Below are 24,767 nucleotides of genomic sequence, written 5' to 3'. Positions count from 1 at the left end.
TGATTCACTAGGGAATTGCTTTTTTCTCATCCTTTCGCTATTTTTCTTTTGGACCTTCATTTTTTCCTTTTGTGTGTACATGCTTTTTTACATATTAAAGATACCAATCCTCATCATATATGCCCCAGTTTATTCTTTGGCATTCCATTTTGCTTTTGATGGCCTTTGAATATGCTTTCGCAAGATAAACCAGGAAATGATGCGTGGCTTGGACAGAACAATGGCATAATTGGAGGCTAAAGAGAGGAGTATTGCAAAAGTCTCGTTGGGGCCAAAAAGGACTGTGGGTGCAGGACTGGAGAGGGGAGTGTGGGTGCAAGAAGTTGTGGAGATGGAACTGGCAGGTCTAGGCAGGTTGAAAAAGACGAAGTCAGGTATGCCTGGAGATCTGGTCCTGAGAGCCCGGGAGGATGTGTGATTCTGCTATCAAAAATAAAGAGGTAAGAGGTCGGGGGCCATGGTGGCTCAGCAGGCAGCGTTCTCACCTGCCATGCTGGAGACCTGGGTTCAATTCCTGGTGTCTGCCCATGTAAAAAAAAAAAAAAAAAAGTGTCCCACTCAACAATAGGTCTACCCCACAAGATTGGATTAAAAGAACATGGCTTTTCTGGGGCACGTAACAGTTCCAAACCAGCATACCCCTCAAACTCTGTAAAAGACACTACTTCCTGTATGTATCAGTTAGGCATTGCTACGTAACAAACAACCCCATATTTGACAACTTAAAACACTTAACCTTTGATTGGCTTACGGTTCCTCCATTTGGGAGAGGCGTGGTCGCTGTTCTGATGAGCCTCTCCTGGGCTTACTCAGGGGGCTGCAGCCACCTGGTGCCTCGCTCAGGTGGAGGGTCCGGGACAGCCGTGCCACCCATTTGGGAGCTGGTGTCGATTGGTCTGTCTCTTTGCGGTCTCTCATCACTCTTGCCTGGACTTCCTTATTTGGCGGCAGGAGTGAGCCAAGAAGGAGAAGACTCCATTGCAATCCTTCTTGATTCCAGAGCCTCACTTTTGCCACATTCTGTTGGTCTAAGTGAATCGCATGGCCTCCCTGCGTCACGGGACTAGGAAGCCGATGCACCCTGATGGGACAGCCTGCAGAATCGCAGGCCATTTTTCCTCCAGACTCTGGGTGGGCCATTGCCTTCAGCTCCCAGGTTAGAAAGAAGTCCTTCCTTAGGTTTTACTCAGACCGTAAGGGTTTCTCTCTGCCTTTTCTTGTTCTTCGCATCTTGGTGATTCTCAGAAAACGGCAAAAACTAAGACATTGCTACGTAACTTAAATTATAGCCTCTTCTAGTTCTATTTGTAAAACATCTAAAACTTAATGGCAAATTGGGAGTTATTGCCTGAATAAAGCATGCTTTTAATTTTAATGTACCACACGTAATAATTTTATGAGCACACCGAATTGTGGACAGCACATATTAATTTTCTTACCATTTGCTTTGCAGGTGTAAAGAGATAATAAAAAATAAAAACTGTACATATTTCAATTTTCCCCAGGTTTTATTCCTTTAAAGAAATGTTCTTCTATGACTTCCAAATTCCCGTTCCAGGCATGTGTGTTGGATGGCTGTGTGCTCCAGGCCAGACCTGAGCTGGGAGCTGAGGCTGCGGAAGCAAACAAAATATAGCCTGTGACCCCGGGGGCCCCCACAGTGTCAAGGGAAAAGTGTGGCCCTAGATGTCTCTCTGGGGTGGTACCTGCTAGCACAGGCCTGACCTCAGTGGAGAACCGAGGTTGCCAGCAGCTCCGCTCATGCTGGAACCTGAGGCCCCCAGCTGTGGGCCCCAAGCTGCGTATCTTGAGTTAATTAATCAATCAGTCCATTAATGCAGATAATTTGCCCCGAAGGAATCGTAAAAGGTCTGAAGCAGAGCTCTGCCTAGAGGCAAGCTGCTGCTGCAGGAAGGGGCGAGGTGGCCCGTCCCTCTGGGACTGTCGCCTGGTTTGAAAGCAGCTCCTTCCCTCCCCCAGACTGCAGCTCCTGCGCAGAGAGCCTTGGCCCACAGCTCTGACCAAGCCGGTCTCCGACCTCCCTCCATTGGTTTCTGGAAATCGTGGCCTACCCTGGGGTGGAAGGGGGCGGTGAGCAGTTCTCGGAGGACTGTGCTAAGAGTGGGTGTGCATATGGGGTGGGGGTGAAGGTGACAATAACACGGCCCCTCCTTCGGTGGCCCCCGGCCAGCTGAGCGGAGGAGAGCTCGGGAGAAGCACACAGAGCACTGACTGCCTCAGTGTTCAGTAAAGCAGGTTATTAACAGTCGCCTCACCTGGCATGGTGGGAAGCTGTCTTTTGACCTGCAACTTGCCTTCTTCTTGCAAGCTGTAACACCCCCCGTTCGGGGACCACTCGGGGTCCCTCAGTGTTTTGGGGGACCGTGTTTGCCGCGTGGCTGAGCATAGGGTTTGTCTCTGAACCTTCCTATCCATCCACCTGTTTGTACTTGAGTATGTTTCCTCCAGAGCCCAGATGTCCCAGGGGAATGCGTAGACCTGGTTCCACTTATCTCCTTCGGCAGGTAGGGGAGAAAAGCCCCACCCCTACCAGGCCCAGGACGGTGCTTCTGGGCTGCTGTTGAAGGCCAGCACTTGCCTCTTAGCCTGATCATATTTTGCTAGATGTTGCTATGAAATCTCAAGAGACAGGCTTTAACCTGTGGTGCAGCTGAATCCGGGTCATAACAATTTATTTTGCTATCTGGTCACTGATTCATGAATTAAAATAACAACAGAATAAATAGGGTCGTATTGCTAAACTGCAAACTGCAGGCAGTAAGATAGGATGGTAAGAGTGTGGGTTACAGTGCCAGCTAGCTTGGGTTCAAATCTTAGCTCTGCTGCCTGCTGGCTATGTGGTCTTAGGCAAGTTACTTAACTTTTCTGGGCCTCATTTCCCCATCTGTACAATGGGGATAATAGTATTACTCACTTCGTGTGAAGATTATAGGCAATGAAAACACATGGAAGGCGGCTAACTCAGGACCAGGGCCATACTCAGTGTTTAATAAATGTTCACTATTATCCATAATAGCACTGATAACCCAAATGTTCCCTTAGAACCAGAAACTGAACCAACATTTTTTCAGAAAAATGATCAGCCAGATTGAACCCAAAGGGAAGCACCTTACTATCTAAATTTGGCATGAAACAGTCACTCTTCGTGAACCCTGAGGGCCAGCCTCTTGCTGAGGTTTTGTTTTGCTGTTTTCTACTCTACGAAAAGCATTGTATTTCTGCTCACTTTATAGATGAGGAACAAGGGCTCAGAGAGGTTTGGTAACTTGCCCAAGGTCACACAGCAAGAATTGAACCCAAGTTGAATAGAATTTAATCATGAAAATGCTCTCACATCCACATCAAAGCATAAATGTGCTTGACTTATAGGAGGATTCATTCATTGATTCGTTCATTCAATGGGTGTTTACTGCTACATGCCTGATGTATTAGATCGTGTCAATAAGGAGGTGTGCTTAAGCTTGGCATATCTATTCAAACGAGTCCACAGCTTCCCCTGTGCCTTCCCTGCCCCTCTTTGGCTGGCACGACAGAGTAACGAGCGTGTGGCCACCACGTGACCTTCTCCCCCAGCTCCCCCTCCAGCTCGGACACCACGCTGCGGTTCCCTGAGAGCAATGGCCTGCTGCAAACCCCACGGTGGGACGAGCCACAGAGGGTGGGTGCCCTGGAGCCCATCTGCGGCGTGTTCCGCGTCGACCTGGGGCAGATGCGCTCCCTGCGCCTTTTCTTCAGGTAAGAGCCAGCTTGGCGGGGCTGGGTCTCGGCTTCCGGCCTCCTCCGTGGTGCCTGCCAGACCCCAGGGTGCAAATTCAGGCCCCAGACAGATGCCGGAATCCCCAAACCTCAGCTTCCCTCGTTGCTGGAATCCCCAGTGGTTCCTTCCACTGACCCCGCAATAGCTGGTCCCGTGTGGTATTCAGACTCATTTGTGGGTGATGGTGGTCAGCTCTGCCTGAAACTCTGGCTTGGGAGAAGAAACCCAATTGGGACCCGCCACAGAGATGAGCGGCCCCAGGCAACTCCTGATTATCCACGGAGGAGCTCTGCAGCTCGGCCGCATGTGCGGGGACAGGGCCACTGGCACCATGGATCAAGGCGCTCTTTCTTTCATAAGGGGTGGAAGTCCCAGGTCTCCAGGCCAAAAGCTGCATCATGCTGGCCCGAAGACAGGGCTGTGTGGGTTTCCCACACTGAGAGCCCGAGTCCAATGCTGAGGGATGTCTAGGAAATGTCCTCCCAAAGGGCCACCCATGCACGATGAAGAAAGTCTGCTCCAGAGGGAGCTTCCTTAGACGCCCTGAGCCTGGGCTGCCCACCCGGGCTCCGAACCTCAGGGCAGCGGTGGGGACAAATGTTCTGGTCCCGAGCCAGCGGACTCCCTAAGAGGAGGCCCCTCGGCCTTCTTAGGCAAAAGGGGTGACGGTTTTTGTCTTGCGGTAATTGAGTACGCCTCATCCCCCTGCCCCCATCCCCGGGACTTCCTTCCCTACCCCCGCTGTCCATAGCCTGCCCCCTCCCGCAGTGACACTTGGAGACAAAAGCCCACGTTCGTGCCGTCCCCTGACTTTTCTAGCGACGAGGCCTGCACGAGCGGCCAGCTGGTGGTCGCCAGCCGAGAGAGCCAGTACAAGGTCCTGCATTTCCACCACGGCGGCCTGGACAAGCTGGCGGATGTGTTCCAGCAGTGGAAATACTGCACCGAGACGCAGCTCCGAGCCCAGGTAGCCCCGGAGGGCCGCGGCCATGGGTGAGGGTTGCGGGGGGGCTCTCCACCGCCCCGGGGGGCCACAAGGGTCCACGAGGATAAGGCGCCCATCCCTCCTGGGCCTGGGGTCCGGGGACTCCCGGCATCCGTGGTCCCAGGGTGGCAAACGGAGCTGACAGATTGGATCCAAAAAATGTGCCCAGGGCTTTGTGTCAGACCTGCGCCCTGCACTCGAGAATCCTGTTTTGACAAGGCTTCTTGCCATATTTTGCTCAATCTACATACAAATGTAATAAGAGCTCTTTAATTATCTGTTTAAGATACTGTATGTGCTTATTAGGAAACGGGGCTGACTTTAAAATTCCCTCCCTTCCCACAGAGCCTCCTGCTGGCTTCCCTTATTACAGTAGCATGGCTTTTCTCCCCCCCCCCCTTACATTGAACAACCTTTGATTTTTGAATTAAATGTCAGCTGCAGTTTTGCCCCGGATTCGTGACTGCCCGTGGAGACAGCCTGACAGGCTGGCTCCCTCGCTCGCTGAACAGCGAACCCTTTGTATGTGGCCGATGGCATGTAATTTATCGCAGGCCCTCCTGGCAGAGGGAAGTTGGGCCCTACGAGGCATTAATTCTGTTTTTTTGCGGCTGGGGTCCGAGCAAGGAGGCGGCAGCTGGGGCGGGAGAAGGGAGCTGCGAGGAGGGGACCTGATGTTAAGATGAAGGTATTTTCATTTTAATTGCATCTAATTGCACTTGCCATTTAAGAGTTTGTATGCGGGAGGCGGCTCTTCCCCTCCTTTCAGAAGAGAGGCTTTTAAATCCTGGGAAAAGCGAGGCCGGCTTTAAAAGCCACGTGTTGGAGAGCCTCGTGTGCCCCCCGTTTTCCTCCACCCAGCAGGGCGCAGACGGGAAGACGTGCATGCAATTCTCCATCCAGAGGCCCAAGCTGCCCTCCTCCGAGACTCACCCCGAGGAGACCATGTACCGCAGACTGGACGTGTCCGCCTGGCTCGACCACCTGAACGAGCTGGGGCAGGTGGAGGGGGAGTACAAGCTGCGGAAGGTGAGGGGCTGGGGCCCCCACCGCCGGCCCCCAGAGGGCCCCACGCCCCGTGTGAACGCGTCCGATAGAGCGATCAAAGCGGCAGCATTTAAAAAAGAAAGAAAAAAAATACCGGGAGAGTTTGGGGATCCCGTGTCAGCTGCATTTCCAGGATGGGGATTAGGGAATGACGTGAGAACAACATGATAATCTGAGCGCCACCCCAGGGGGGGTCATTGACATTGAAATGAGCCCGGTCTGTGCCGCCTCTGGGAATGGAGGACCAGCACTTTCCCCTTCTAAACATGTGCAAATTGCAGAGATCTGAATCAAGGCGTCACTTGTCAGGAGGGCTCACCAAAGCCACCAAAACACACATCTCGGGGGATTTGGGGGTGCTTTGAGCTGCCCTACTTTGTCCCCTCCCTGCCCCTCCCTCCCCACTTTTGCTGCTTCCTCCAGGCCATTTTCTTTGGCGGCATTGATGTGTCAATCCGGGGGGAGGTCTGGCCGTTCCTGCTGCGCTATTACAGCCACGAGTCCACATCAGAGGAGCGGGAGGCGCTGCGGGTGCAGAAGCGCAGGGAGTACCGCGACATCCAGCGGAGGAGGTAACCGGGTCATCCACCCCACCCCCCCGCCCCGGCCGCATGGAGGCGTCGGCTGACAGACCGCCAGGGGGGCCGCTCCAGCGTCCGTGACACGTTTCGGGGCCCAGAGTTTCTTCCGGACCTTGCAGCCGTCACCCCAGGCCCCGTGCAGTCGCACGCGGGCCGGGCGTCCGTGTGTCCCGCAGGCTCGCCAGGCTGATGCGCCCGTGCGGGCACCGGGGCGGGGGAGGGGGGATGCTCCGGGGCCTCTGCAGGCCGCGGGCAGTGCGCGGCTCTCCCCATGCCCAGGGTGCTGGGACCCGAGGGGCTGGGATGATGTCAAGGCTGCACGGCTGCACCCCCACCCGGTGCAGTGGGAAGGGGGGCTGGAGAGCAGCAGCCTCCGCATTCCCATCCAGGGGCCTGGCGGGGGGGCGGCCGTGGACTGCCATGTGCCCGCTTGGGCCGTGTGCCCGCCCGCTGACTGTGGCGCCTGCTCTGCTCTCGTGTAGACTCTCCATGAGCCCTGAGGAGCACAGAACCTTCTGGCGCAACGTGCAGTTCACCGTGGACAAAGATGTGGTGCGGACAGACCGGAGCAACCAGTTCTTCCGTGGGGAGGGCAATCCCAATGTGGAGAGCATGAGGTACGCCCCCCACCCCGCCCTGGGCACTCCCCTTTCCACCTGGGGGCGGGTCACACTCGGCTGAGGACTGAGCCCTGAGTGGCCCCGTTTTACCTCCAGACCTTCAGAAGCCCTTGTAGGATGCGGGAGAGTCCGGTGGCAGCCTTTGACAGGGTCTTTCTGCCACATTCAGACACCTGACGCCCTGAAGTGGCCGTCAGTAGCTCTTTTTTTTTCACATGGGCAGGCACCGGGAATCGAACCCGGGTCTCCAGCATGGTAGGCAAGAACTCTGCCACTGAGCCACTGTTGTCCGCCCCCATCGGTAGCTTTTTATGCTACTTTAAAGGCCTCTCGCAGCCAGGAAAGCTTCAGAAGTCCCTCCCAAAGGTGCCGCTCCTGGTTCAGCTCAAGGCCACCGTGGGTGAGCCTCCCAATGAGTGATGAGGCATCTCCATCTCCCAGTGGGTTGACCCCCAGTGGGCTTCCTGTACCACCATAAAGCCACCCAGAGCCCAAGGCTGGCACCTTTGGCATTCTGCTGCAGCCTGGCAAATAATCGCCCAAAATGAGCAGGCCATAAAAATGTCCCTGCCAACCCACCCTTGTCCTAGGCAGTCAGCCATAAAGAAAATGAAACCCATGTCCCTCCCTACCCTTCTGCTCGCAAGGCCCCAGCCCCAGCCAGTGGCTAACTGCAGGTCATTACCTTGTACAAAGCAAGGGCTTGTTTGTCCTGAATCTTGGCATGGGCTCTGGAGATGGTCCTCAGGGCTGCCAGGTACCTGCAATCACATGCACCTTCCCCTAAGGTCAAAGCAAAGAACAGGGGTCCAGACAGCCCAGGGTCTCCAGCCTGGGGTTCGGCCAGCCCCAGGGACATACCACAAGAGGACAGCCAGTGTGGGGCGTGTCGGGGTTGCCGCTGCTGACCTCCACCCCCACCCTGCTGTCTCCGTGGTGACCCTAGGAGGATCCTGCTGAATTACGCCGTGTACAACCCAGCCATCGGCTACTCCCAGGGCATGTCAGACCTGGTGGCGCCCATCCTGGCCGAGGTCCTGGACGAGTCGGACACCTTCTGGTGCTTCGTGGGTCTCATGCAGAACACCATCTTCGTCAGCCCTCCCCGGGACGAGGATATGGAGAAGCAGCTGGTGAGGCTCAGGGCTGCACACCGGAGCTCGGGAGAGCGCGCACACCGCCCTCCTCCTGCCGCCAAGGTGCTCCTGGCGATGTGTGGTCTTGCTGCTGCTGCGGGAAAGGCCACTTGGGGCGTGGCGGCAGGACAGGGCCAGGGCTCCCCAGGGGGGATGCAAAGGCAGCAGCACCCGATTCCGTGCCTCCCCACAGTCCCAAATTATGCCATACGGGGCGAGGAAGGGGAACATGCCGTCATGCATGGCCTGCGCTTAAATGAGTCCCCAGGGGCCATCCCAGCAGGCAGCCCCTGCATCCCCGCCCCAGGGGACGGCATCCCTGACTCCGTGGCCTCCCCAAGTACCAGCCCCACACCGACATTGGTAGGTAGGGACAAAAGAAGCAAAGCTGGATGCGTCAGTGCTAGGTGGGCAGAGGCTGGGAATCAGGGTCACCATCAGCCATGCCCTTGACATGTCACCTGTAAGTGCCAGCACCTGCTGGGGCCGGGTACTGGGATGTGGCCTCAGCCTCCTGCAGGGCAGGGAAAGCTTCAGCCTGGAACCCGAGCATGAGTCACGGATGCTGAGTGCCAGGAAGGATGCAGAAAGTGCCAAAGTGTTAGTGATGGGAAGTAAGGTGGTGTCCCTGCACCCCCTAGGACAGGGGTTGGCTGTGCAGGGGCGGAAACCAGCCCTGAATGTTTCTGATGCTCATCTGTGCGCAGTGTCCGGGTCCTGACACCTCTTGGCCCAAGGGTGTCCCCTGAGGGTTGGATTGAGGGCCTTGAGTGCCAGGATCAAAGAGTGTGGCCTTTAGACTCACCACTAGGGAGCCATTGAAGACTTAGAGGGGAGAGCAGCCACAGCAGAGAGGGCCAGGGGGAGGACCGGAGGGCAGAGGCACAGGTGTGGGCTTGACGGGCAGTGAGCTGGCCTCCAGGCAGGCCAGGAGTCCAGGCCTCGGTGCTGCAGCTCAGGAGTCAGGACAATGGCACTGGGTGAGAAGCGGATGTGGTCCTCCGAGCCCCAGCCGCTCCAATTCCCAGCACACTCAGGCCGACGTGAGGTTTCCACGGCAGCTGGGGGAGCAATTATGGGCTCTGACAGCCTCACACCTGAGGCGCTGCTGATGGCACGTGACTGATGTCCCGGTGGCATTGCTGAAAGCTGCGGCCCAACCTGGGCACTGCCGTAAACCACCTCGGCCTCGGCCCACATTGCGGTCAGGTCTTGCATTGAGCTTTAATGCAGGAATGGAGAATGCTGGGGCTCAGACTATAAGGGGTCTTGGTGATGGGAGGAGACAGGTTCCTGTGCACCGTCAGCTCCCCTGGCCAGGAGGGGGGCGTTGGAAATGAGCGGCCACACACAGGTGGCAGGCCCCTGGGTGTCTACCGCTCGGCCTCCCCATCCCGGGGTGAGTCTGCAGCTCTGCCCCACGTCAGCCTCCAGAGCAGCCTGGGGTAAACTGGCAAGAGCAGATGTGAGTCCAGAATTCAGAGGAGCCTGTGCAGGGAGACCTCGTGCTTCCTTGGGATGGGCGTGGGCGAGAGGACAGGCCAGCAGGGGGGCTGGGCTGACCTTCCTGGCCTCCCTTGCCCCCCAGCTGTACCTGCGGGAACTGCTGCGGCTGACGCACCTGCGCTTCTACCAGCACCTGGCCTTGCTGGGTGAGGACGGTCTGCAGATGCTCTTCTGCCACCGCTGGCTGCTGCTGTGCTTCAAGCGCGAGTTCCCCGAGGCCGAGGCGCTGCGCATCTGGGAGGCCTGCTGGGCCCATTACCAGGTAAGCGGGGACCCATCCCCTCCGTAGGCCGGGCCACAGCCCCCAAGGGCTCACTCCCTTCTGGTCCCTCACGCTTGGCTGCAGACCTCATGACCACACCTCCTGAGCCACCGAGCTCGATGCCAGTGGTCATGCTCCAGCACGGGGAAACAGCCCCAGGTCCCGCTTCCTGGTCAGCCCCCTGCCTTCCATACCGCCCCCAGTGCCATGCATCTCCACCCATGTCCAACACCATCTGTGTCTCCTCGACAGATTCCCCTTAGAATAGCGCTGGCTGTCATGTGGTTTTAACCCCCAAATTAGGGACAAGCTGGGGATTTTAAAGGCTGGGCAAGTCTCCTTGATTCCGTAAGTCTTTAAAATATACAGTAGCACCTTATCCAGGACCCTTCCTGCAAGAGGGGGGCTCCATCCCCCACCGCAGCCCCGTGGCTCGGTTACACAGGCCTTGCAGATAAGACACTCGCCACCCACCTGCCCGCAGGTGCTGTCATCAGCGTTTCCACCCTTACTCACTTCTCAGACGATTATATCTGACAAAAGCAAATCCAAAGAAATTCAGTGCCGGTGCCACCAACATCTTGATATTAATCTGTCGTTGCTCACCCCCTGCTCTCTCCTGGCCCACGTCTGCCCTGCATTTTCTGACTGGCTCAGTGTGCCAGGCGGGATGAGATACCTGTGCTAAGAAAGGGAGGTGCTGGCGCAGATAGGCCAGGACAGTGGCTCATATTTCAAAACTTGCACGTGCTTGGCAAGGCATCATTGCATGCTTTTCCAGCTTCAGCTGATGATAAAGAGAACGGCCAGCGTCACCCAACAGGCGGGGCCAGGCCTTGTGGTAGTTTCCATCACGATCCTCAACCTGTGTCCCAAGTTTAACAAAAGCCCGTTTCAGGAGGGAGACCTGTTGGCACACCACAGATGACTGCCACTTTGTTCAAAGGCCACAAATCAAGTTCACGTTGCTTCAAGAACCGCGGGCTAAATTTAGCCACCCCCTGACTCGCCCGATAAAGCCAGAGCAGAAGGTTCCTCGAGCCAGCCTGACCTTCCCTGAGTCTGTGACATGACGGGTGGGGAGGCAGCTGGAAGAGTTGGAGGTGGTGGGATGGGCGAATCAGCCGGGAGCAACCTGAGGCCTGATGGGGAGCCCCCGGGCAGACGGGGTGGCACTGGCAGAGATGCTTTTAAGGTGATACCGAGTGAGGAAAAGCCCTATTTCCTCCCCGTGTGGAGGGTGATGGAAGGCGAGCTTCACCCCCATGCTGGGCAGTGCCGAGGGGGCCTGCTGGGGCCAGGGACTGGCACCCAGGGTGGCACGTGGGCACTGGCATCCCAAGCGTCAGAGGCCCTGCTCAGCCCCTGTGGACGTCTTTCCCTCTGGAAACTTCCGCAGGGAAAGTGCTGTGCCTTTACTAGCAAACCGAGGTCAGTGCCGTCCAGTTGTCCAACCCTAGCTTGGAACATGCCCCCCTCCCTTTCCACCCCACCCGCAGCCCCGAGAGAAGCTGCACATCCACCTTCCTGGAAATCCTCCCCCACATCTTCCCCCCCAGCCAGAGTTCAAACAGCTGCAAAAGGGTCATTCGGAGCCCAAAGGAGACCATTCCAGATTGCTTGGGAGGAAGGGGCTGGGCAGCCCAGGGCCAGCTGCCCCGTGGGGAGTGGGCTGGGCGTTGGCGGCTCCCACAGCTCCGTGAGCGCGGCCAGGCCTGGCCTGGGAGCCCAGCTCCCTCTGATTTGAAGACTAAACACAGACGTCCCGGTGCTGCCTTTCCTTCCTGCAGCTCCGGAAGTGCATGTGAATCAAAGGCAGCGTGCCCTTGGGCGCCCAGTGGGAGAGCGCAGGGGATGAGCCGGCTTCCTGCCACCCTGCCGGGCGTGGCCCAGGCGGGCAGTGCCAGGCGGCCTTGGACGAGGGCAACGGGTCCTCGCTGGGCCTCTGCAAAGCGGGTTCACGGCAGAGGGATTGTTTCAGCCTGAGGAAGAAAGGCTGGAGGGAGGATATGGGGGAGCCCTCGGGGGGAGCTGCTGGGCCTTCCTCCCCACTTTCCAAGTGATAAACTCAACAGTCATCTCGGGGCCACGCGTTAGGGATATTCTGCTGCCAGGGGGGTTCTTTCTTGCTGGCTTGTCCAGTGACCCACGGGAACATGCCAGGACTCAACTGTCCGCGTGCACCGTCTCTCGGACCTTGAAGTGAGCATGAGTACATCTCCCGGGGGGAAAGGTTTATGTCGCCCCAGACCACAAAGAAGAACCACAGCGCTCCCCAAAAGAGAGTAACGGCAGCCAATGGGCACCCAGCACGAGCACCCACTCCTTGGGTCGTCCCGGGAGCCTTGGTATGGAGGCACTGACGTCGACCCCAATTGCAGATGGGGAAACTGAGGATGGAAGGGTTGGGTGGCTTACCCAGAGCCACACGACCAGCAGCGCCGGCTGATAATACCCCCGGACCCCGCCGAGCCGATGCCTCTCAAGGCAGAGCCTGGGCGTGGTGGGTGGCCTCAGCTAAAGCCCCTCTCCCCCTCCAGACCGACTACTTCCACCTTTTCATCTGCGTGGCCATCATTGCCATCTACGGAGACGATGTCATCGAACAGCAGCTGGCCGCCGACCAGATGCTCCTGCACTTCGGGAACCTGGCCATGCACATGAACGGAGAGCTGGTGCTCAGGAAGGTGCGCCGGCATGCTCCCCCCAGGCCTGATCACTGTGCTCCACCTCCTGCTCCCCCCAGGCCTGCTCACCGTGCTCCACCTCCCGCTCCCCCCGGCCTACATTCCATGCTCCACCTCCCGCTCTGCCCGGCCTACACTCCATGCTCCACCTCCCGCTCCCCCCAGGCCTGCTCACCGTGCTCCACCTCCCGCTCCCCCCCGGCCTACACTCCATGCTCCACCTCCCGCTCCCCCCGGCCTGCTCTCTGTGCTCCACCTCCCACTCTCCCCGGCCTGCTCTCCGTGCTCCACCTCCCACTCCCCCCAGGCCTGCTCTCTGTGCTCCACCTCCCGCTCCCCCCAGCCTGCTCTCCATGCTCCACCTCCCGCTCCCCCTGGCCTGCTCTCCATGCTCCACCTCCCGCTCCCCCCCCGGCCTGTTCTCCGTGCTCCACCTCCCATTCCCCCCGGCCTACACTCCATGCTCTACCTCCCGCTCCCCCCAGCCTGCTCTCCGTGCTCCACTTCCCACTCCCCCAGGCCTTCTCTCCATGCTCCACTTCCCGCTCCCCCCAGCCTGCTCTCTGTGCTCCACCTCCCGCTCCCCCTGGCCTGCTCTCTGTGCTCCACCTCCCGCTCCCCCCGGCCTGCTCTCCATGCTCCACCTCCCGCTCCCCCCGGCCAACACTCCATGCTTCACCTCCCGCTACCCCCGGCCTGCTCTCTGTGCTCCACCTCCCGCTCCCCCCGGCCTACACTCCATGCTCCACCTCCCGCTCCCCCCGGCCTGCTCACTGTGCTCCACCTCGCTCCCCCCGGCCTGCTCTCTGTGCTCCACCTCCCACTCCCCCCAGCCTGCTCTCTGTGCTCCACCTCCCGCTCCCCCCGGCCTGCTCTCCGTACTCCACCTCCCGTGGGTCCTGGGAGTGAGCACCTGCCCCAGGTGTTCCTCTCTGGGGGCACCCCGCTGACCACCCCTGCCTGGGAACCAGGAAAACTGAGGGGGAGGCCTGGAGGGTGGAGATGCTTCTCATCAAAGATTAGCAGGAGCAAAGAGGGGAGCAGCTCTCTCTGCCGCCTCCACTGCTTCCCGGCCTCCCACTAGGCATGCTGCTGCTTAAAGTTCTCTGGTGATGAGGCCAGAGGCAGCCAGGAGGTTTCCGGGAGTCGGGAGGTACAGCAGGCAAGAAGAGGGCGTGTCCTGGCTCCCCACCCCCATCCCACGCAGACCCGCTGGAAGGAGGAGCAATAGAGGGGAACAACACAAGGGCGTCCTGGGGGGCACAGAGGGGCAGGGGTGAAGTGGAGGGAATCGAGGCAGAGGGGGTTGTGTAAATCGGGGGCAGGCTGGGCCTGGCCAGGTTAGGCAGGGGCCCTGTTTGCCCTTTGGCTGAAGGTATCTGGGGAGCCACCTTTGTCTTACGTCACACTCTGAAAAACGTCCACCCTTAGACCAAGCATGTTAGGTGCAACACGGGGCTAAGACCTCGGCCGCTGCCGCTGCAGTTGCTCCTCGGGCCTCTCCCCTGGGGTGCCCCGGCCGCCAGGCTGCCCTGACCCCTCACCACCCGCCCTCTCTTTTGCAGGCCAGGAGTCTGCTGTACCAGTTCCGCCTGCTGCCTCGGATCCCCTGCAGCCTGCATGACCTGTGCAAGCTGTGCGGGACGGGCATGTGGGACAGTGGGTCCATGCCCGCGGTCGAATGCACCGGCCTCCATCCGGGCTCCGAGAGCTGCCCCTACGGGGGCACAGTGGAGACACCTTCGCCCAAGGCCCCCAGGGAAGGCGAGAAGGGCCCCCGGTCACCTCGGGGCAGCTTCGGCTTCCGCAAATAGGTTGGCTTCTGTGCTGGACAAGGCGGGAGGGGACCACTCGTGGGTCCCCGGCCCATGGGAGGGCTGGAGAGAGGCATGGAGAGGCCGGGGGAGGTAGAAGTGTAAGAGAAGTGCCTGTGGGACGCATGAGCGGAAGCTTTTCACATTCACGACAAAATCGGAGTCTGAAAGTGACAGAAGCAAGACCCAGCGCCTGTCCAGAACGCCAGGACTGGGGTGCATGTGGCTCCGACCGAGAGGGGGTGTCCCCACCATTGCCTGCCCTCAATGGATTTCATGCGACCCAGGAACCCCCTGGTTGTAGTGTCCCAGCTCCCTCTACAATGGAGGGGCATTGCCAGCCCCCCGGAAAGGAGGGACGGCAGGGGAAGGCCTCATTCACCCAGCGGCACCAGGAGATGCAGAACAGAAAAGGGTCCTGTCCAGCCAGAGACGCCTCTTCATCAGACACCATCCCGATTTCAGGATAGAGGGGCATGAGAGCAGAGGCAGGGGGACTCGAGGAGCTCCGTGCTTTTAACACTGTCCGCCTAAACATTTTCCAGTCCTCAAAGTGAAAGAAACCACCTGCCCCAGTGGGCCCTGCTGACACGCCACTCAAAGAGACATCAGCAAGACAGCCAAGGACCCAGCCTCCACCCTCTTCGGCTTTGCTTTCCTCCATGAGCCCAAGTCCCCCAGCAGGACAGAAGCTGGCACTTCCAAGTTCTAACTCCAGGACCTCTGCCCAAGGGCACTACCTGGAGCCCCAGCTATGCCCACGTCTTGGAGAAACTGTTACAGGTCAGCGGTATGTGTCCCAGGGTAGAGGATGGTGGACCTCTTGTCCAGTTCACTCTTGGAGAAAGAGAATTGCCTTTCCATGGTGGTTTCTGATGACTGAGCAGGGTTGATTCCATCCCTTAAGGAAGTGACTGGAGCTCATCAGGCCTGTCCCTCTGTATTGGCCCTCCTCTAGGAATCTTGTCCTCAGCAGATGTATCAGTCAGCCATTTCCACAGTAAAATGCTGCATAACAAATCACCCCCAAACCCAGTGGCTGTAACACAATCAGCACTTTCCCAACCCTCGAGGCTGTGGGTTCATAGTTGTTCTGCTCGGGGCTGGGCTGTCCTTCCCGGGGTGACTGGTGGCCAACTGGACACTCATGTCTGGACATCGGACTACAGGCTGCAGGCACCTGGCACTGCTCCACGCAGCTCACACGTCCCCCCCGAAGGCACACCTGGGCAAAAGCAAAGGTGCAGAGGCAAAAACACATGGGCACTTTTCCTGTACCATACCGGCTCCCATCCCACCCACAGGGACAAGGGACCCGGCCAGACTCGACATCAGTGGCTGAGGAAATGGATTCCTCCTCTGTAGTGAAAGCAACTTCATCGCATGGCGGTGGGCTGGGAATACGGGGAGGGTGGGGCCTTAACTGCCATCAGCCTACCACCACCAGGAAGTCTCGGTTCAAATCCGTCTTCCAGGGAAATCGACTAAGGTGAGGAGAGTTCTCCTTGCACCCTCTCCACAAGGTTAGCTCTGCACCATCAGCCATGTGTGTTACTACGTACCTCATGCCTTGGGCAGTCTGGGTTCACCTGGGGCCGGGTCCAGGGATCCGCCTGCTGTGAACACCTGGGTGGAAAGTGTCCAGTCTGAGTCTCCCGGCTTCACTAACACCCGTCCTCACAGTTCCCCAACAGCTGGCCCTGCTGCTTCCAGGTGTCCAGTGCACCCCGTACTTCTCCCGGGCCCCTCAGCTCTGCAGAGGCCGGAGCAGCCCCACCCGTTGCACAACTCCCTTCATCTGGATGCAATTAGGGGAAACCGAGCTGCGCCCTGCGGCAGCTGTCGCCCAGGACTCTTCCCAGCCGGCGAAAGGCACTGGGGTGATAATTCAGTCATTAGGCTGCTGGCCTTCCCACCGCCTGGGCGTGCAAATATGGGATAATAAGCCCAGCCCTTCCGTCCTCAGCCATGCTGCTTATTTAACCCATTTTTTAAAATGACACTTAATGTTATTGGTGGGTGCACGTGCGTGCGCATACTTACAAGTCTCCCCGCGGCCGGCCCTGCCGCTGCAGCAGTGCCGCTCCAGGGCCTCTGGGAGGAGAGGCTGGTCCATGTGCCCGCATGCTGGCCCGAGGTGCGGGGGCCATGGCGGGGGCTGCCAGCACAGGGAGCAGCCACGCCAATGTCGCCCGGTTCCCAGTCCAGGAGAAAGCTGCACCCGGAAGGGTGAGGACACTCGAGCGAGGAGGTGGGGTGGGGGTGCTCAATGGGGGAGATGGTGGGGGATGCCCAAGAGGGGAGATGTTGGGGGACGCCTAAGGAGGTGGGGGACACTCGAGTGGGGAGGTGGGGGACACTCGAGTGGGGAGGTGGGGGTGGGAGAAGGCCTGAGTAGGGAGATGTGGGGGAACACTTGGGTGGGGGGAAGGGATGATGCTTGAGTGGGGGGGTGGGGAGACGCTCAAGCAAGGAGATGGGGGGGACACTTGGAAATGGGGTCGGGGTGGCACTCTGTGGTCTGAAACTGTAGTACCAAGAGCCAAGGGTGGAAATGCGAATGGGTGCCCTGAAGTCATTTAGAGAGAGAGGGGATGGGGCAGCCCCTCCTGCCCAGCTGTGAGGGGGGTGAAGGCTCTGAAGCCCAAGGGGTCCGGGGGTGGTTGGTGGTCAGCATTAATAGCCACAGGCCTTGGATGGGGTCAGCAGACAGGGCCAGGTCATTTCTGACCAGCTGTGGGCCAGGGGAGGAGGTTTGCAGGCCCAGGGAGAGGACCTTTACCCCTCACGAGGAAGTTTTCCATAAAGGCCTTGCCTGAGCGCTGAGCTGAAGCCCTGTGTGAAGTCAGCTGGGCACCAGGCTTAGAGGAAGATTCTGGTTCTGGGCTGGTCCTGCCCGAGTCTGCGGCTTCTCTGCAGCCTGTTTGGGTGGGGGAGGGAGGGTCCGGAGGCCCTGGGCTGATCGGTGGGGCCACCGTTCCCACCCCCAGGCAGCACAGCGGCTGGCAGAGGTCACCCAGCTTCGGCCTCTAATGGGTGGCCCCTGGGAATGGGGCGGGCAGAGGAGATGGGGGTGGGGCCCCTGCGTAGCCCACCTCCAGCACCCTAATAGCTGCATCCTGGGCGGAGACCGTGGACCACGGGGGTGCCCTCGGCAGCCCTCCCCTTGGTCCTCATAGGGGCCCCCTGCGCTCCCTTGCCCACTGTGTGTTGGGTGGATATCGCGTGGAGGTGGGGGCAGCACTGGGCAGCCTCCTTCGTGGGCCAGTGGGTGGCAGGGACACCCTGGGCTCCCCAAGCTAAGGGAAGCAGCCTCCTGCCACCTGCCCAGCACAGGCCCTGGGATGGGGACACGCATGTGGAGGGGTGTGGCCTGGTCCAGAGGGGCCAGGGAGGGTGGACGAGCTGCGCCAGGCTGCAGAGAGGTTGGGGCTGAGACCTAGCGCCTGACCCTGGGGCCCAGCATGCATCCACCCCGCATTTTTGGACCATCTCCGGAGTCCCAGCCTCTGCCCCAGCCATCCCTGGCTCAAAATCTGGAGTGTACCCCCTCCCCCCACCAGCAAAGCTTGTGAAGCCTGAGAACGGAGTCCCCTGTCGGGGGGGAGTGGTGAGGAGCCAGACTGTGGGGTGCTAGGGGCACCATGCCCGAGCCTCGATCTCCTCACTTGTAAAATGGGATAAGGCCACCACCCCAGCCACAGGGATCCCTCCCATTGAAAAGCTGCCCTGAGATGCTACCAAGTCCCAGGGAACAAACTCACCTGGCACTCAGGGACCTTAGCCTTCGGCAGTGACGACCACCGTGACAGGCTCAAGCCCCTGCCACTCCCAGGGGCGGCCAGCCCACGTCCTCCCCTAGCACCCGCCACGCCGGGCACCCCCGGCCCAGAGCCAACCTCTCAGTGCCTCTTCTGTAAACCTTCCCCGTGCCACCCCACGCCCGCCCCCAAGAGCAATCAGCCATGGTCAGCCATCCCGCACGTGTGCACATGCATGTGCAAAGCCTTGCACGGGAAGAGGGGGTCCCGCCCCTCGGTTTTGCAGATGGCTCTGCCCCCTGGGGAAGTTCGGGACCCCTCTGCCCCGGGCTGTGGGGATAGAGGTGGGTGGCCAGCTTTGCTCCCGCGCCTTTGGGCTCAGGAAAGCAGCGTGTGGGGGTGGTGGTTGTGTTTTGAGGGCAAGTTTAATGAAATTTCCACCATTTCCCGGGGGTTACCAATATCTGTGACAAGCGATCCATTCTCCATGTTTTATGGGTTTTGTTTTTAAATGCCAGGGCCACCACCCCCAGGCCCAGGACGGAACACAGTGCCCCTGCTCAAAGGGCCCCAGGGATGCTTCCGGCTCTCATTGATTTCTCTCATTGATAAATAAAGTCGTATGAAGACACATGGAATCCGCGGCGCCCCTAGGGGAAGGTCCTATGGGTCCTTTTGCCCAAGATAACCACAGGACCCTGTGGAAGGGAAGCTGGGAAGTGACCTGCTTCCAGGCTGCTCCGTGGGGGGAGGAGCGGGGGGAGGGGAAGAAGCAAAGGGAGCTGGTGGGGGGAGGCACAGGGAGAAGGAGTCAGTGGGGCTGGCCCTGCCCAGCAGGCCCCTGCTCTGGGAAGGCCCTGCCCACCCGGCCAGGGGTCCATCGGTGCCTGGAGGCGCAGGGAGGGCCACAGGACAGGTGGCCCCTTGATGGGAGAAATGACAAAAAAAGGTCCTGAGAGCCGGTTAACCCCTGAGCAGCCCGGAGCCCTGAGCCAGACCCCGCACGGGGAAACACCGACAGCCTTTTATTGAGCCTCAGCTGCTGGGGCTCCGGTTTCAGGAAAAACCGTGTTAAAGGAGGTAGACAAGGTGAGCTTAGTCTTGTTGGGACGGGAGGGGTGGAAGTTACGGGAAAAAACTCAGGCCTCGGCTTCCCAAGCCTTGCTGCCCTCCCAGGGCTCCCAGGCCGTGTCGCAGGGTAGGCCACGGGCTCGTGGGAAGGGTGGGCAAAGGGGAGACAGGGGTCCCGTGGGGTGTGCGGGCAGGGCGGGGCTCCTGGGAGCCGGCTTTAGGGGGTTCATTTGTGCCTTTCCATCCTTTCCTGAAAGTTCTCCTGAGTTGACAAGGTTCTTAAAGTGGCAAAGAGGGGGAGGTTCTCACCCTTCCGGTACCTGGCTTTGGCATCTGAGAGCCTCCTCGCCCACTCTGTGCCTGCCCAGGGGTGTCCCAGCCAGCTTCCCTCAGGAAAGACACGGCATTTCATGCATTTCAGCAAAGGGATGTGCCAGCAGCCTCTGGCCGGTGGCTCCACTTGAAGGAGCTGTGGTCTCCCCACCAGTGGACGCAGGAGGAGGCTGGGGAGGCCAGAGGCCAGGCTGCTGCGGAGAGCGGTAGAGGGCACGGCCAAGCCCAGGCCCCGGTGCCAGCTCGCAGCTCGGGGGTCGGCGGGCCACCCCGGTCAGCGCGGCCTTGGGACGGGACCATCAGAACCAGCCCCAGCAAGAACCGCAGAGAGTCCGTGGACTGGCCTGGCTCCTCCCAGAGGGCCTTTCCCACCCGCCAGGCGCTGCTCCTGCTCTGTCTTGGCTCTGTTACTCACATAAGTAGCAGTCGCATGGTCACCAAGGCCCAGCCAAGGGGACGGGCCACCAGCGAGCCAGAGCCTTCCTGGGGCAGGCCCCTGGAAAGACCCCTGCCGTCCTCGGGGCTGGCGAGTCCCTCTCTGAATGGGAGGGATGGCCCATGGGACCTCTGTGCTAGCAGGGGAGGCTGCCCAGGGAAAGTCCTTTGGGGACCGTGTTTGTTTCCCGGGGCTGCCGTAGCAAATCACCACAAACGGGGGCACTGGAAACCACAGGAATGTCTTCTCTCCCAGTCCTGGAGGCCAGAAGCAGTGCTGGCGGACCGTGCAGCCCTGATGGCTCGAGGGAAACCTCCTTCCTGGCCCCTCCAGCCACTGGGGGTGTGTGGCTGGTGGCTGTGTCACTCCAGCCTCCTCCTCTGCTGTCCCCCGGCCTTGTCCCCCAAGTGCTCCATCTCTGTGTCCAGTTCTCTATCTTCTCATAAGGGCCTGGCCACCAGATCAGGGCCCAGCCCACTGAACTTGAAACCCACCTGCAAAATCACTGTTTTCAAACGAGGTCATGCCCATTCACAGGTCAGGGTGGAGGATGTGGCGAGACATAGTCCAACCCACAAGAGGGGCTTCCCTCCCATTCGGGAATGAAGGGGTCCACGTTCCTTCGACAAGCTATCACTGAACCTCAAGTATGCACCCAGCACAGCTCCACAGATGCGAGGCTGGACCATCTCAAGTAAGCAAAGGCCGCCCTGCCAGCCCCCAGGGGAAACTCCTCAAAACTTCCTGCCTCTAAGGCAAACCTTGACCTTATCTGAGCAGCCTCTGGCTCTCCTCCCTTCTCCACGGGTGTGACTCTTTCTCCAGAAATCCAGGTGAGCAAGAAATGTCACTTATGTGCTTATCTCCCATCAAATTAAATCCCATAATGACCCGGTCCACCCAGTTCAGTGGTGTCCCCACCACACACACACCTAAGGCCATGTGACGGGGGGGAGAGGGTGTCCGATGCAAATGTGCAGAGAGGGCCTGTTGGTGACCTCGGAGACACCCATGGCCCCAACCCAGAGCGTCTCCTGAAGCCTGCCTCTACCTGCCCCCTGGCATTTTTGTGTCCCCACCCCACCCTGGCGAGAGGCCTTAATATCGCATACAACAGGGCAGGGAGGCCAAAAGCCAGACCTCCCCCCAGCTCCAGGCCGCTGCCTAAACCTCCACCCTGAAGAGTCCCAGCTTTCAGCAAACAGAAGCCCCTTCCCCTTTCTCAGCATAAACTTCCTTGAAAGAAAAGGGAGCAGGAAGGCTGGACGAGCACCTTGGAAACACAAGGAACAGAGGCCACGGTGAGAAGAGACACAGGCCCTCTATGAGTCATCGGGCCACACCAGCGGCCTCATCTCTGAGCCAGGATGCCAAGCAGGCCTCCCGGGCACAGGCCCATGTCCTCGCACCCCTCCGCCCACCCGCATCGCCACCCGGGCCGGGTCCAGCCCAGCCCAGCCACCCCTGGTTCTCCACGGACCAGACACTTGCCAGCAGCCTCCTGGATGTGCCTCAGATTTTGGCATTGGGACAGTCCTCCTAATCCATGCCCTCCCCTGCCAACCTGCCTTCTCCTTCTGTGCCTCAGGAGAATAGCCCAATTCCAGGAGCTGGGCTGTGTCTCAGGCAATTTAGAAAAGAGGCCATTTGGTCTCCGTCTATGAAAATAACTCTGCCTTGACAGGTGAGATGCCTTCAGCTCTCCTACAGTGAACCAAAGAGGGCCACATTACATTTTGAGTTGCTGCAGAGAGTGACTTGATGATTTTATAAATTGATGTTTGGATGCTGGAATTAGATGGCACAATGCGGGCACAGGCTGGGTAAAGTAGCCAGTCCCTCGGGAGGCTGGGCAGATTCATCCCCCAGCCCCCAACCAGTGAGAGACACACACAGTTCACCAAAATGAGGCACCTTCACCAATGACCACACCAAGGCTGTGCTTTAAAGATCAAACACAAAGTTTACTGATGAAGTTGACCGTTTTCTGACCATGAATAAGCACTGAAGAAAAAGACACTGAGGGTCCTAGTAGCTAACACATTAATGATGAGTGAGCACAATGGTCCAGCAGTTTCAAAATCTAGCAGTGGAGTATGGTGTCGGGCAAGGGCCAGGACATCCTTCTGGTGTGTCAGGGGGGATGATGAATGGGGGCTTCCAAGAGGGACACCCAAAATGACTTAAAAGACCTCAAAAGGGTAAGGGTTGGAGTCCTGTGTAAAATAAAGACTGAAGGATAATAAATGTTATCAAAGGCTTGTGAATTCATGGAGAGCACTAACTAGCTCTTCTCTACTTTTCTGGAGGAGAGAATGGGCAAAGGAACTAATGGCTGTTCTGAGGAGCTACTGGGAGCCAGGTGGCAGAACAGCCCTTCATCTCTGGCCTCTTGGTGTCCTGTCCATTCTGCCTTCTAGAACTCTGTGGTTCTGTGGTAGGCTCTTGGCGTGGAAATCACCATGTACGGGGGAAAGGCCTGTCCCTGGCAGCAGCACCTCACCCTGACCGGGGCTGGAGGTGAAAACCAGAATTGGAAGTTCTGGCTTCTCTTATTAGCTCCGTTGGATGTCTGCTGATAGGGGCCCTCAGTATCCTTCTGTAAAAGGAAATCGAAATGGACTTGAGAAACAACCAGCTGAGACAACAAAACAAAATAAAATAACAACCAGGGTCACGTGCCGTGGGATGAGTCGGGACTAGGCCATGGGTTCACCCTGCAGTGACAAGTCCCACCTCCCTCCTATGTTGGAAAACTTAAGCAGCAAAGCACTGTAACCCTCCGACCCCTAGGCAAGGTCCCCTCCCACGGGTGAGGGACGCAGGAGACCCCGCCAGGCATGCTCCCGCTTTCTGCAAAGTCCGGGCATCCCCTTGGTTTTCCGCCGAATCCCCAGGCTTCCGGGCAACGATTCGTTTACATGGGTGTTTCCCCAAGGGTCTGATCTTTCTGTGTAACTGGGCCACTCAACCGCATGGACTAGACAGACAAACAGACGTGGATGACTTCCAGGGTTCAGGGTCAGCTGGCCTGATATAGAGTGACTGGGGAGGGGGAGGGGGCAGGTATACAATGAGGTGGGGGTGGGGCATCCCCAGGACAGGGGTGGGGGGCACCCAGAACCTTACTCTCCCGGTTCTCCTCCCAGCTCTTGGTGGGAAGGGGTTCTCTGAGGGCACACCTGGATTCAGGTGAGCACAGGTGCATTGGGAAACTGTCTCCTACAGGTGTGTAATCCCCCGCTGCCCTTGCAGAGACAATGGAGTCAGTTCCCCTGGCTTCCTGCCTGCAGCTTCTCCCTGGCCCCCCTCTCCCCCCAGGTATGCATCATACCCCCCACCCCCACCCAAATGACACCCGTGGCCCGCTCCCCAACCCCTCCTGGACGGGCACCTGAGAAGGTGCCACTGCCCCAGGGGGTCCCTGGTGGGTGTCTCCCTTCCTAGAAAGTAAGTTCAAAAAGCCTGGGTTGGGGCCCACCTGGGAGGGGAGTCGGTAGAAAGGAGGGCTCCCCTCCACCCCACCCACCTCGGGGACCCCACCCCAGACCCAGGGCTGCTTTCGGAGGGGAGTGGCGGCCCCAGGGGAGGCAGGACCCACCTCCGTCATGTCTCCTCTCAGCGTCCTCTTGAGCCCCAGCCATGTTTCCTGCTCTCAGACACAAGAGCTGGCTGTGGGATTTAGCAACAAATTTGTGTCCCTGCCAAACCCTGGGCTTTTCACCAGGAGTCGGTCTCCCGGGAGGAGGGAGGCAGGTCGCTCACCTCGGCAGCCCCGGTCCCAGCCCACCCAAGGCCCAGGGGCCTGGGGCAGGAGGAGTCGCGTGTGGGCACAGTAGGACCCCATCCTAGAAATAATCCTGCGCGCTGTCGGCATTCCAGAAGGAAGAGGGCCGGGGCGCCCGCTGAAATCCATCCCATTTTCTGCAGAAGCGGCTTTGTTGCTGCTTCTTTTGATTTCACACCCAGCAGGCTTTTCCCGGCACAGGGGGAGGCCCGCCCCGCGCCCCTTGCCCGGCACACGCCGCAGAGCAGCCTGTGCGTCGGTTCCCGCCCAGGGCGGGGGTACGGCGGCAGGGGGGGTGGTGGTGGCAAGGGGTAGGGGACTCAGGGCAGGGGGCCCTGCGGTGGGGAAGGGCTCACCGGGTGGGGAGGGAGCTACAGCCCCTCCATCCTTTCAGGGCCCCACTGATCTAATCATGTCATGTGTTCTCCAGATAAATATTAATAACCCGGTGACAGGAAATTTGGGAGACTCTAATTAAAAGGACCCAGTGCAAGCTGGCAGCTCTGCCAAGCAAGGCCTCCCCGCGAAATCCCAGGGTGAGAGAGATAAAGGGGAACGCGCTGAGCACCTGGAGGGCCCAAAAGGAAGACGCGAGTCCTTCCAGATCTTGCCCAGAGTCCTGCCTGGGGGGCAGCATGGCCCTGTACACTGGCCCTCCCCCAGGCACTATGACCCCCAGGGCACACCGACCCCCCCAGGGCACACCAACCCCCCCAGCGTCCACCAACTCTCCCAGGGCACACCGACTTCCCCCAGGACACGCTGACCCCTCCACCACCAAGGGCACACTAACTCCCCCAGGGAGCACTGAGCATGTCCCCAGGGTACTGTGACCCTCCCAGGGCACAGTGACAGGACGCCCCCCCCCCAAGGCAGCACGACAAGGAGCCACCTGGCTCGTCTCCCCTCCAACCCCGCATCATGCTCAAGCACCTCCGCGGGGAGCTGCCCTCCTCCCAAGGC

The 24,767-nt window shown here is 59.1% G+C and overlaps 1 protein-coding gene across 4 annotated transcripts in view; it reads left to right on the top strand.

Annotated features, from left to right (window-relative positions):
- The window catches only part of TBC1D16 (TBC1 domain family member 16), an 81,511-nt gene extending 62,701 nt beyond the window's left edge, over positions 1-18,810 (top strand). For 3 of the 4 annotated variants that reach the window (XM_077166158.1, XM_077166160.1, XM_077166161.1), the window contains 9 exons: positions 3,595-3,756; positions 4,598-4,745; positions 5,625-5,792; positions 6,234-6,382; positions 6,874-7,008; positions 7,958-8,144; positions 9,736-9,915; positions 12,456-12,602; positions 14,168-18,810. In XM_077166158.1, coding sequence (XP_077022273.1) covers positions 3,595-3,756; positions 4,598-4,745; positions 5,625-5,792; positions 6,234-6,382; positions 6,874-7,008; positions 7,958-8,144; positions 9,736-9,915; positions 12,456-12,602; positions 14,168-14,416 — 1,525 coding nt within the window. In that variant the 3' untranslated portion in view covers positions 14,417-18,810. The remainder of the gene's footprint in view (positions 1-3,594; positions 3,757-4,597; positions 4,746-5,624; positions 5,793-6,233; positions 6,383-6,873; positions 7,009-7,957; positions 8,145-9,735; positions 9,916-12,455; positions 12,603-14,167) is intronic. The other variant, XM_077166159.1, reaches the window with a different exon arrangement.
- Positions 18,811-24,767: the final 5,957 nt, after the last annotated feature.

The sequence above is a fragment of the Tamandua tetradactyla genome, chromosome 6 (assembly GCF_023851605.1).
Source record: "Tamandua tetradactyla isolate mTamTet1 chromosome 6, mTamTet1.pri, whole genome shotgun sequence".
Lineage (NCBI taxonomy): Eukaryota > Metazoa > Chordata > Mammalia > Pilosa > Myrmecophagidae > Tamandua > Tamandua tetradactyla.
Note: the sequence above shows the minus strand (reverse complement) of the source record. Positions and strands in the feature narration are given on the sequence as shown.